Source organism: Rattus norvegicus, chromosome 13 (assembly GCF_036323735.1).
Source record: "Rattus norvegicus strain BN/NHsdMcwi chromosome 13, GRCr8, whole genome shotgun sequence".
NCBI lineage: Eukaryota > Metazoa > Chordata > Mammalia > Rodentia > Muridae > Rattus > Rattus norvegicus.
In genome coordinates, this window is record NC_086031.1 from 78,720,712 (window position 1) to 78,733,962 (window position 13,251).

Genomic DNA, 13,251 nt, shown 5'->3' on the forward strand with positions numbered 1-13,251 from the left:
AGGTTTCAAAGCTTGCAGGATCTCAGTGAGAGCGCTGTGCTTCCAGGGTTTCCTAATCGACATGGTGGCTCTCACGCTAGGAGCAGACCCAGATATGGCTTCGAGGGTGGCAGCAGTCCCTGGTTTACCTTTGCCTATATTGCATTTAGACAGTCTGCGTTTCAGGGCATTTTACTAGGCTGTAGAAAGATTTCATCAGCAGGTAGAGAGTTAACCCAGTTCAAGAGCTAAGTGATAACGTTGGTTTTTCCTGGTTTAGACAAATTGATTTTACTTATTGTTGGAGATCACCAGAAGGTATTGTTGGACTATAAACCATATGTGTGTGTGTGTGTGTGTGTGTGTGAGTGTGTGTGTGTGTGTGTGTGTGTGTGTGTAAAAGGTTATTTCTTATGACCATTCTGTCATACCACCTTAAAAAAGCTGAAAAGTTATATTCCAACCATCTTTGAAGTTCTCCCACCAGAGGGGTGTGTGTGTGTGTGTGTGTGTGTGTGTGTGTGTGTGTGTGTGTGTGTGTAATAAATGAATAAAATGTATTTTGTAGAAGAGCAAAAGTGCTTTGGAAGTAGGTTTTTTAGATTTGCTTATTAAAAACTGGAAAAGGTCAGATTAATGTTTTCCAATCCAGTTATTTGAAATTAGTTTGCTCTATGATAGTTTTCTTTTAAAAGAAAAAATAAGTTCATTCTTTAAACTAGAGTAAGTTGGTTTTGCCTAGTTCTTACCAACTGTTAGGAATTTCACACATCTATTTCCAAAGGCAGCTTCTCATAGACTGCTGCATTGTTCAATTTGAATAGGCCTCATCTATCCTGTAAATAAACCTACATTTTTTTACCTGATCAAGTGAGCAAACAATGGGGTCAGATGTGGCAAACACTTTAACAGAAAGCACATGTCTCCATCAGGCTGAGGTACAACCATATCAAGATGCTTGAAGTTATTAATGGCAGTAAAATTTATGCTTCCTCCTGTTTTCCCAATTAAACCAAGGAACCTTTTTTTCCTAAGCTTCTTCTATCACCAGCTGGTTCCAATACTGTGTGTGTGAATATTGCCTGGGGTGTCTCCATGCTACGTGGTGAAGTTTGCCACATTAAGTGGATAGTTTCGACTCTGAGCTAGAAAGAGGTTCTTGTTAAGGGATTTATTTTGGTCTTTATCATTTGTATCTGAAGTTGGCCAGATAGTAAGGCTTGTTATACGAACAAGTTGCCGCAGTATTCTCTGGACATAATAAAAAATTACAGACAAGGTAATAAACTAATTGAAGACAGGTTGGTTGAAAGTAACTAGTTGAACATATTTAAAAGAATGAGAATTTATCTGTTTTGAATATTAGAATACTTTTTAAAGATTAGAGTCCTTGAATAATTAGTGTAAAATTAGTTTAAATTAATGTTTAGCATAATGGTAGATTTACCAATTTTATTTCTCGTTTTGACATGTTAACCCTGGGTTGCACTGACCGTCGTAACCTGTAGATGCTTTCAGCTTTCCCACTTAACTCTTGCTTTAGAATTGCTGCGCTGATCTGTTCAGTTCCTCATCTAGCTGCTGTCATAAGTCTATTATAAAACAGAGAATTGTGGTCTTAAAAATTCCACTGTAAACTACTTAGTAGTAATTGGTACATATTTGCTGTAATGAACTCAGCATAAAACTCTATGGAGGTATCTAGTAAGGATGTTCTAGGACTGAGATGTGGCTCATAGGTGAGGTGCTTATCAGTCATGCCCGAGGCTCTAGTTTCAATCCCTAACCCCAGAAAATAGTTTTTAATAGTAACCTTAAATTCATTTTAGCACATTTGATATAGAAGACATTTGCATTCAGTAACCGCTGCAGATGACTTTGAGAGATCGGTTAGCCTGTGGCATAGTCTCCATACTACGCTATTAATCAGCACTAAGAGCTCTGATGCTCTATTAGACCTGGGCATGATAGCTGAGGGCGCTGTATTCACCGAGTATTCTCAGGGTGAGGTATCACCTCAGTGCTGCACTGTCCTGGCAGAGGTGTGCTTCTGCCTCTGTTCCTCTCTGCTTGAGTGTTCCGCCTTAACTAAGAGGACACAGGGCATGGAAGGGAAGGAGTTTGGCCAACAGCAAAGCTCACTGTGTGGGTTTTCACTGTGCTGTGGTGTTGAACTGGGTATGTAACAAGAACAGAAATTTGATTTTATATTCCAATGTTCAGAATTCACATTTCTGTTGGAGTGATCTGTGAATGGAAAATCCCAAGTGTCTTACAAAATTAGTGGCTGAGTGATGTTTCTCCTAATCATTCAGAGATGAAAGAAATGAGGACATTTAAAACTCAGAACTGATCAGCATGTGTTTTGCCTCTTGCTTGGCAGAAAACCGAGTATAAGAGCGACCCAGAAAACTGATTTTCTTCCTGCTTTAGCTGCTCCGGCTGAACTACAGCTGTAAATTTCTTTAAAAAGAAGGGGGCGGGGGGAGCAGTATTTCATATAAACTCTTGAGTGTATTTTATAAGTGCAATAATCCCCACAAAATCAGTTGTTGGAGTTAATGACCAGTTTGTTAAGGTATTAACTGCCTTCAGCTGGGAATGACCAATTTTGGAGAGAATGGCTACACAAATGCTAAGATAATTCAGTAACACATTCAAATAATGACCCAGCTAGTTAACGGTGAATTCCTGTGGAAATCCTATCAAAGTGCTTATTCCTCTGCATTTAATAGCCAGTGAGTTCATCATGATTCATGTTTACTGCTGAAGGAATCATAATGAATGGGCTGGTTTTTTTTCAATCCTGCCCTATTGCTTGAACAGATTTGACTGATTCACATCAGTTACTAAGACATACTTCTCAAAATAGTCCATCTGTCCACTGCTCTGCTCAAAATGCACAGAACCCTTACCAGTGCCAACATACCAATGGCTGGCAGCCTGTTTTTGCTTGGGATGCCATTAGGGAAAGTTGCTATAAATAACTCTTAAAGGAGTGCTCATTTGGAAGCCTGCTGTGCACAGAATATAGAGGGCTGTAGTGGGTTAGCTGGAATTTATGGCTCATGAATCCTGATGAGAAAATCATACCATCCAGCCCAGGATTCCTGTAGAAATGACTGGAAGAAGATGGCTGCCTTTAGAGTACAAGAATCCCCAAGATCCAGTTGTAGAAGGTGGTGTAGTATCTTAGTCCCTTAGTATCTTAGTAGAAGGGAGCTAAAATTGGACAAGTATAGGCTAACCAAATATAAAGGAATACCTGTTTTCTTATAAAAACAAAATTGAGAACATTTTTCCTTTCCATACATATACCATAAAACCTATGTAAACATGGTTTTTGTGACAGGTAAACATAATTAAATGTCAAAATATAAAATATGATTATTAAAATCTATGAATCATAGATTGCTTTGATCTCAAATTGTTGGCAAAACACCTACTTTTATTTTTAGAGTATCACATAGTTTACACCATACGTTGCTCCAAATAAAATTCTTGTCCTCCTTGGCCAGTGGGTCACTGATCTCCATCTTAGGATTACTTACTCCATCATCATCATCGTCGTCGTCGTCATCGTCGTCGTCATCATCATCATCATCATCATCATCTTTACATTTAAGGTGATGGTCTGCATTTATACCACTTCTCCCTCAAGGTCTCCTTCAGCTTTTCTCATTTTCAAGTAAGAGACCTGAAATTTACCTTAAAATAAGTCAAACTGACCTGTTGTACTGGCATGCCTTTAACCCAGCACAGGGAGGCACAGGCAGATGGATCTCTGTGAGCTGGAGGCCAGCTGCTCTACAAAGTGAGTTCCAGGTCATCCAGGACTACACAGAGAGCCTCCATCTCCAAATTACTGCCACGACAACAAAATACAAACTGTACTCTCTCCTGAAATCAGATTTTAACTTGTTATATTATAAAGAAAAAAATAAAATTATTTCATATATAAATACTTTTCACACATATATTCCATTCTAAGTAATTGAATTATTAGTCCATAACTTTATTTACAGGAAAAATATTTACTCACCTTTTCATATGTGAAACATATAATATGTATGATTCTGGTTTTGTTTTATCTAGAGGAGTGATTTTCATGGCTAATATAAACAGTTTGCCTAGGCAGAGCTGGGAATTGGCCTGGGGTTTGTACACATGCTAAGCAAGCACTTGAGCAGAGAGCTAAACTTCCAGTCCTGGTTTTCAGTTAGTTTGTTTACACGGGGACAGGCTCTTACTAAACTGCCAGGCTGGCCTTGAACTCATGGTATAGGTCAAGTACTGAGATCTTCCTGCCACACCCTGGGATAGCTCGGATTATACATGACCTTGTCAAAATTGCCAAAATCAACCAATTTTAAAAAGTGTGTTGCCGCAATTTAAAGTAATTTTGCTTGAAAAATGTACTTTATTTTATCATCTAATAATGTTTAAAGTTCTTGAGACCTGATAATAATATCATATGCAGCAAAATGTTTCTCCCTATGACAGAATGTTTAAGACCGCTGTAAGTGGGAAGAGATTTTTGAGAGCAGACAGGCCTGTGTTTAAGCCTCTGCCCAACTTTCCCAAAGCTATATGACAAGTCCCTGCTCGCTCTTCAGATTCCTCATCTGAAGGATGGTAAGATCTACTTGAAGATGGTTCTGAAGGTTCAGTGCTGTGCTGGGTCTGATGCACCCATGCTCTCTCATGCTCCTTTGCATGGTAGATGCTCAGTATGTGGGTCCTGCTAGTCACCATTGTTAATTCCCTTGTTCTCCATACTAGTCCCAGATCAGACTGAAGCCCTTACACATGCTGGGCAAGTCCTCTGTACTGAGCGAAGTCTCTAGCCTAGAGCAGGATTACCTCACAACGCCAGGGACAGTCCCAAGACTACAGAGAATTTGGGGCTTTTAGTAGTTTCTGGTGACATTTTATTGTTTATGTTTCTGATGGAATTCAGTGATGTTCGAGGCCTCATTGCTTATTACTCAAATATACGTGTTTACCATATTCTATATATTTAACAACTGCAAATCATCTGTACTAATTTATATTTTGATACAGTTCTAAGAGAGGGGAGGTTAATGATCCAATCTGCTTCGTTCTAGGTTACTGAGGACAATAAATTTTTAGGAATTAAATTATTCTCCCAAAAATATATCAAGTAGACATCTGCCTTGATGCTTAATAGTTAATATAAGTGTGATTCAAAATTTAGGCTTAAAATAATGTTCTCAACATGTTTTCCTGATTAAGGTTGTATGAATATTTGATTTAGCAGTTTAAAAGTCTTTAGTATATGACGTCACAAACGAGCACAGAGTATATACGCAGATGGCATCTGTCATTATCTCTGATTTGTTCATTTTCTTCCCAGGCAATGAAAACTACAAACAAATAGCGATGTGTGTGCTTTACCACATAAGCATGGATGACCGCTTCAAGTCCATGTTTGCATATACTGACTGCATACCACAGGTAAGAGGCCGAGTGAGGACGGCATTGGAGAAAATGCTCTTCTCTAAACTAGACATCTCTGTCGCATCTCTCCTCAAGGCTCAGGGATCGCTGTGCAAGAGAGGACCGGATGTAAGAAGACTGTAGTAGTCATAAGCAGTGAGTGGGTAGAGGGATACAGAGTCCTCCAGACACAGCATGGCAACTGTACCTATGAACTCATAGTTATGAGCATATGCAAGCCCTGTGCACTGAAGCCAGACCAAGCATCACTATGGCGAGGAAGGTAGAGACGAAGTCCTGCCCTGGCCAGGGAGCTCTCAGCAGTAGAGAGCTGCTAGGAGAGAGTTGGTTTTCTTTAATGGCATTGCCCCTGGTGGTCCACACACTGAAGAATGCATTAGCACCTCAGTTTGACAGGGTGAAAGCAAAGAGGGGAGGGAAGGGAGTGTGGCCTGCCAAGAGTTGGACGAAGTGGGTGAATGTGATCAAAGCATGTTGTGCAGAATCCTCAAAGTAGTTTAAAAAATAAAATACTACATCTCTTTTAAAAGATTTAAATTCTAATCTCTTTGATCTCCTATTCCTTAAGCTACTTCTTAATACTAATAATACAATTTTTATTAAAAAAAATTGGAAATACAGGACTAGGGCTGGACATACAGCAAAGTGGCTAGATGTGCATGATGCCTGTCACAACAACAAATCCAGAGTGACCAACCATATTCCATAATAGTTAACACCTTGGTGCCCTCTTGCATTGTTTGAGGTTTTTTTTAAGTGTATGAGGTTTCCCCTGTCTATGCACCAATGTATACAGAACTCACGAGGGCCAAAAGAAGGTGTCGAATTCCTTGGAACAAGAGTTACAGACAGTTGTGAGCCATCAATGAGGTGCTGGGAATCAAATACAGGACCTCTGGGCGAGCAGGCTGTCTGCTTAACTGCCGAGCTATCACTTCACCCACCCTCCTTAGACATCATGAAAGTAACAGTGTATTAGGTTACATCACATACAACATCTTCAAATATGGCTTGATTTACTGGATGGATCATATGTGTGCTCATGTAGTTGACTATTCTCCACAAACTGTCTCTAATCATTGTGTACTGTTGTGCTTAACCACAATTAAACTCTTAGGTTATATGCTTAGAGTTTTCAGGTTATCACATAAGCATTAACATGTAAGCACATGGTAGTAACATGAAATAGTCATGAATGCTTGTCCACATCCTTGCAATCTCAAGCGCTCATCCACTTCTGGGTTTGCTTCACCTTCGTTCATAGCAGCAGGATACCTAGATCAAAGGGAAGAGCCCAGGTCTTTGCATATTGACCCAGTTACCTTCTGAAAGGATGTTTCTATTTCTAGCCACCGTTTCATCCTTAGCAATAACGGTTACCATTATTTCTATAAAATGTAGTGCTTCAAAATTTTGATGTATTTGAATTTCCAGAATAGTGTGAAGTTCAACATTTTTCATCTGTTTAGTATCTGTATTCTATTATAAAATTTTAATTTAACTTTTATAGTGGCTTATTAATATTATTGATAAATAAGGTTGATTTTGTACTGTTTCAACTGCCATGTATTTCCCTTGTTTGTCCCATGGGTTTTGATTTTGTTTGCAGTTAACAGTTTCAAGTACTGTGCATTCTCTGATAGCAAAATGCCTCATCCAGACTCTTTGTTTTTATGGTGCTGTTTGAAAGAATAACTTTCTATGATTCAGCTCTATGATATGTTTCATATGTTAGGTCTATAGGTCTTGAGGAAGTTACTGATTCTTTAATCTATCTTATGAGACTACAGAGTTATAAAGCTAGAGACTTGGTGACTATACTCTCAGGGACTTTGCGTTGATGGACTCTCTTTATCCGTTAGTCTCCAGTAAATAAAACCCTAATAACATGAAACCACGATGCTTGGAACGCTGGTTGGTATTTTATTATATTATTTTTATGGAAGAGTTTTCTAAAATAGCAAAAGAAAATTTAAAGGATATGCACACATAAAGTAAACATGAGGCTGTGAAAACACTGAGAACAAGATTGGATCACTCTTCTACAAGTAATTCCTAAGTATAAGTACCACAAGTAATTCCTGTTCCTTAGAAAAGCCACTCAGGTTTCTTTTCCACTATTTCTAATCGATGACCTTCTGTTCTTTCTGGATTAATGAGTCAGGATTAAATTTGCTTTTCCAGAATTTAACGTTTTTCTAACATGCATTTAGAATTGACGCTATTTTAAAGAAACTGTTTCTTAGCCTAGTGTTAGAGAGCAAACTCATTGAGTGTTTGTAGCAAATTGGTGTCCTTCAAAGAAGCCATACTACGTCTTATCAGTAGGGAATGTCTTCAAAGTAGTAACCTGTCTCCGCTGATAGCCTATGACAGTGTGATCAAGGTGTCCAGCACCTTTACAGTAACCACGTCCAAACGAGGCTGCAGGTGATTCACTGCAGAGTCTGAGCTTCACTGACTGCAGGATATTAGTAAGAAAGCAGCCCCCTAAGATGTATTCTCTCAAAGAATGACTTTTTAATCCAGATTTAGATTTTTAAAAACAATAACATTAAAAGAGAAATAAACAAGTCAGGAAGAAGTAGAAACTTATTACATTGATATTGAATTTGGAACTATCCTACTCTTGTAGAATGTATGCTCTCAAATATAAAAATAAGAAACTGTAAATGATTAAAAAAGAAGAGCCTGTTTAGGTTGATTTTTAGACATGGTTGTGATTGCAGCTTAAAATTTAGTATATACAAAGTCCATCCTTTTGAAAAGTACACTTCCTCTGCGTTTACGTGACAGCGTGTTCTGATACCACACATGTGATGATGGGATTTTAAAAATATTAATCATATATATTTCATGAGCCAAATCTTCCAAAACCCATTTAGGTTTTGACAATTTATGGGTTTTATGGTATTTATTTTATTTGTTCTCTTAGTTCTTTTATCTTTCTGAAGTTTTAATTTTGGGGGGAATTGTGAGATTATGCATGGCAAATTATATTGTAAATATCTTGAAAGTGTTTAGAATGAGGTAATATTTTAATAAAACCAAGTGATAGTCTAGAATATATTTATTCCTCATTACCATTTAGCGTGTAACCCTTATTTCACAATTTTGACCTACTTAGGGAAAAGCTAGCATGCTTTTGTTGCCACCCATTGTCCAAGTAAAAGGATAATGCAAAGCAAATATAAAATAAAACAAAATTAGAATTTCCTTCAGAAATTGAAAACGTACTCCTGTCAGGGCAGCATTTATGGTTCCAGTGGGACTGGAAGCTTTCTTGTGACAGCACACCCATTGACCTATGTATTAAAGAAAGCCCTACTATGGCGGCAGTGTCTGCAGGTCATGTGAGTTTAGTTTTTTCTGAATTATTGACATTAATTTTATTTAAAGATTAAAAATAAAGATCTTCAAGTATTACATCTGACTTTTTCAGAGACTAAGTAACTTTGAAGGTAGAAATGCAGTGGCTCAGCATTGGTTCATATTTAGTGATCAGAGAGAATGTTTAGTGTGATTGTGTTCTCAATTACGTAAGATCACACACACACACACACACACACACACACACACACACGCTGTCTATACCATAAATAAATAAATAAAAGTATAACTTGTAGTAAGTTTCTTATTTCTGCTCACTCACAGTGCAGTGTAAGTGTTTTAAGGATAACCCTGTAATAAGATTAGGTTCACTTTCTGAACATATTAACTATCCAGCGCAGGCGATCCTGAATGCAGCATTCTCATAGTCCCACCCAATATTGCTTTGCTTTGCTTTCTTTGTACTTTATTGCCTGGAATTATTCAGTGTGTTCTCATTTTCTTCCCCTATTTGTCATTATTCCTCGCAATCTGAGTTCAGATCATCGGTTTTTTATGATCTTAATGGGCTCGGTGGGTGGATTGTTTCAGGTAAGCACATTTGGATAACCAGGAGTTAATGGTTGTAGTCTAATAATAGTTAAAAGTACACATTAACAGTTCATTGTTATTTAGACCTCTGAGCTGCATGTTTTGTTTAAATAGGTGCAAATTCCATCCAGATGCTTATAAAAGTATTTATTGGTAATAGAATGGCCAATCAAAGCACATGGTTAGGTAGTGATGTCATGGTGTTATTTAATATTTTGCCCTAGAACAGCATGCCAGAGTCCTCAGAGTGATCCACATGTTTTCCACCGCAGTTGTCCGGTTTGGCCCTACTTTGATCTACATGCTTCTTTTCAGCTGAATGCTGGCAAACGTCCTTTCTGACAGCCCTCTGTGCTCCTGCTGCCATTATCTGCTGAGTTCAGAAACCAGAGCATCACTTCAAACAGGAGAGCTAGGGAGTAGCCAGTCAGAAGAGATTCCTGTGGCATGCACAGTTCTGGCATAATCATTCAAAGATGTTTGGGTAGGGGGTGGGGTGGCAGAGGTGTAAGAGAATGCAGAGAGCTGTGGGGGTTGGCCTCTGGTCACTGGTAACTAAGTGAAGTCAGGTGCCAGAGAGTCTAGACACAGTGATTTCAGTCTTGGGTCTTTGGTATCTGATACTCAATATGGGACTTGTCTGATTGAACACTATTGCTTCTTCATTGCAGAGGCTGAAGACCTTTCAGTGCTTTCCTGTTAGATCAGTAAAAGATGAGAACAGACAGTTAGAACAGAACAAATCTAGTTTTAATATTTCCTGCTTGTCAGTAATTACCTTTGTGTTTGAAGTACCATGGGTAGCAATCAAATTAAAGACAACTGCACCATGGCTCTTGGAGTTTGAATTAAACTGGTTTTAAATTTGAAGTTCTTTTATTATGATGAAACAATGATTTTCTATTAGAATATATTTCACTCATTCTTAAATCTTCTCTCAGTTTTAGGAACAAGGTAATAGAGTTTTCAAACCTATACATTCTTTTAAAAACCTGATTGTTTCTAGAAGAGATTTAGCAAGGGAATTATTTTTTAATCCATAGTTCTAAACATGTCACATGTGACCTCATTTTTCAGAGGTAAATTTTAATACCTCAAAGGCTAATAATTTGAAGTAAATATTTGGTACAATATGTAGTTTGCCTTCTTAAAGCATTGCTTCAGTGGGATATATTTTCATTATAAAAGGTTTCGTGTTAGTAGAAGTTTTGAAAATAATAATAACACATTTTGAATTATAGTATGAAACATTGTTCTATTAATCAATGGATAATCACCCACATATTTTGCTAATTTGTTTTTTAATTAGAAAACAGCAAATCTGTTAAGTATATAACAAGTAATTAAGATCATCTTATTTTTGGTGTAGAGTCTTTTTATAGTATAACATAACTGAGTGTTAATGATTCAGAGATTCATTAGTGACACATTTGTGATTTGTGACCTGTCCTCTGGGGAGGACAAGATACAAGTCTTGTTAACTGTTAACTGTTAGACAGTTTCTGCACATAGATTACTGCCATGTTATTAGAATTGTGCATGATAAGAGGAATTGAAATAGTGTTCTTAATTCTGTTTTCGTACTATTTTTTGCTATCTGAAGCTAACACAGACAGTAATGAAAACTGTAGTTTGCAAAATGGGTTCTAAAATAAAAACTTAATTTGATATATACAAAACAATAATTAAATAAAAAGAGGCTGTGAATTTGAAAGAGTAGGGGAAAAATACATGAAAGATATCAGAGGGAAGAAAAGAAATAATGCTATTATAACCTCAAAAAATAAAAAAAATTTAAAAATGATAAATCTGATTAATGAAAGTGTAAGGTTCTAAAAGATATCCTAAAATATAACATGAAAATGTTTAGGTTATATTCTGAGTATTTTATATGTTATAACTTTATTGTATGTATCTTATATATTTTATCTTTATTGTTATAAGTAACTTTGACTTTCCAAAAATAATTTTTCTTAATATTCACTAATTTACCTTGTTGATTTCCCCATAATAGAAGAATGTTTTCTGAATCATGCAAATTTGCTCACTTTTTCCATTTTATGGACAATGTCTCTGAGACATAACAAGTCTGAATTATGACTACTGGCTTAGAGCTGGGGAGATAGCTCAGTCAGGAAAAATGTCTGCCATTCAATCACGACGTCCCAACTTTGTTTCCTGAACCCATATTTTAAAAAAGAAAAGGTGATCGCGATGGCGCATGAGTGGGGAGGCTGAGCTGCTCCTCAACCACCCACATGGGACTCCAGGCTCCAGCCAGAGACTGTCTCTCAAATAGCAGGGTGTACAGCACCTGATCCTCAAGCTCGTCACCTCGCCTCCTCAGGCACCCACACACCCACAGAAACACATGCATATACACATAATCAATCAATCAATCAATCTCCTTTTCTTTCTTGACTTCTCTTTGTTACTATTCAAGCCCTCTCTTTATCTGATTTTCTTTTCTCATTTTATATCTGCACAAGTTTCAGTATCTAGTCTGCAGTTTTAGAAATCATTCATAAATAACAGTTTCTAACATTATACCTCCAATAAAGACATAGGCTTAGGCCTCTACTAGAGTTTCCTACTGATTATCTGTACTTACTAGACTCTCACTGGCAGCTTAAACCCAACGTAGTAAACCAAACTATTTTCCCTTCTAACTTCCCATCTTTGGCAGCATCATCCCTGTCATTCTCAGTGCAGGGTCCCAGGAGTCATCTTCAGTTCAGTTATTAAGTCCTACCTTGATTCTCTCCCATAAATAGATCTACTCACTCCTTTTATTTCTCTCCTAATTTTACTACATAACTAGTCCAGGCAGCTATTGTTTCTGTTGGCCTTTTCCTCTGTGTGCATGGTTTTCTACTTACTGTATTTTTGTATAATCTTTCTGTAGTTTTAAATAAAATGTGACTCAAATCTCTGTACGTCACAAAAGATGGTTTGTCCTAATGTATACCTTTTTTTTTCTGTCACCTTTCCTCCTCAGAGACTTATAGTAACTTCTGTGTAACCTTAGGATGAAGTCCAGCGTCCTTAGGCATTACAGGCCTTAATTTTTAAACATAGCGAGGTGTTGATATTTTCTGGCATTCTCCACTCTCTTTGGAAATTTGTATTTAATACATGCCATTTAGCTGTTCACTACCCATTGCTCATTTTGCTTCTTTTACAGCTAAGGCCTTCACGTCTGTTATAAAGTAGATTATCTTATTTCCAGAACTTAATTTAAGAGAATTCCTAATGCATTCTGTTTCTGGGCTTTGTTTTGGTCTTTGAATAAAATAAGGCCTGTGTTTCTTACTAGTTAATGAAGATGCTCTTTGAATGTTCAGATGAACGAATTGACTTGGAGCTGATTTCTTTCTGCATTAATCTTGCTGCTAACAAGAGAAATGTTCAGCTCATCTGTGAAGGTCAGTGCTCGTCTGTGAAGGTCATGGGGAGCTGCTTTAGCAAACAGTAATTTGCATATAATAAGGAATAAATAATGAAAATAGGGGATACGATGTAAGTATAAATTCTCTTAAATAGTTTCTTTAGTGTGGTTATAATTCCTATGGGTGCCCTTTTCTGGTAGATATACCTCATGCTAATATTTGATACACAAATCACTTTACATTTATTTGAAAGGTAATGAAATGCAAGAATACAAGGTTAATGTTTCTGTAGTATCCTGAAAAAATGACTTACCATTTTTTGTGCCTACTGGACAGTAGGAGCACTGAGGAGCACAAGTTCATTATGAAAGATACAGATGAGCAAATAAAGAAACTTAAATTTTTATTCCGACCAATCAAAAGTAGATATAATTGTTTTGTATAATGCTGCTATAAATTTTTGAATAAAAATATTCTTCTC

General features: G+C 37.1%; 1 protein-coding gene across 4 annotated transcripts in view; it reads left to right on the plus strand.

The window, feature by feature from the left end:
* The window catches only part of Kifap3 (kinesin-associated protein 3), a 136,973-nt gene that overhangs the window by 59,863 nt on the left and 63,859 nt on the right, over nt 1–13,251 (plus strand). For all 4 annotated transcript variants that reach the window (XM_039090489.2, XM_039090490.2, XM_063272116.1 and 1 more), the window contains exons 11-12: nt 5,357–5,457; nt 12,698–12,806. In XM_039090489.2, coding sequence (XP_038946417.1) covers nt 5,357–5,457; nt 12,698–12,806 — 210 coding nt within the window. The remainder of the gene's footprint in view (nt 1–5,356; nt 5,458–12,697; nt 12,807–13,251) is intronic.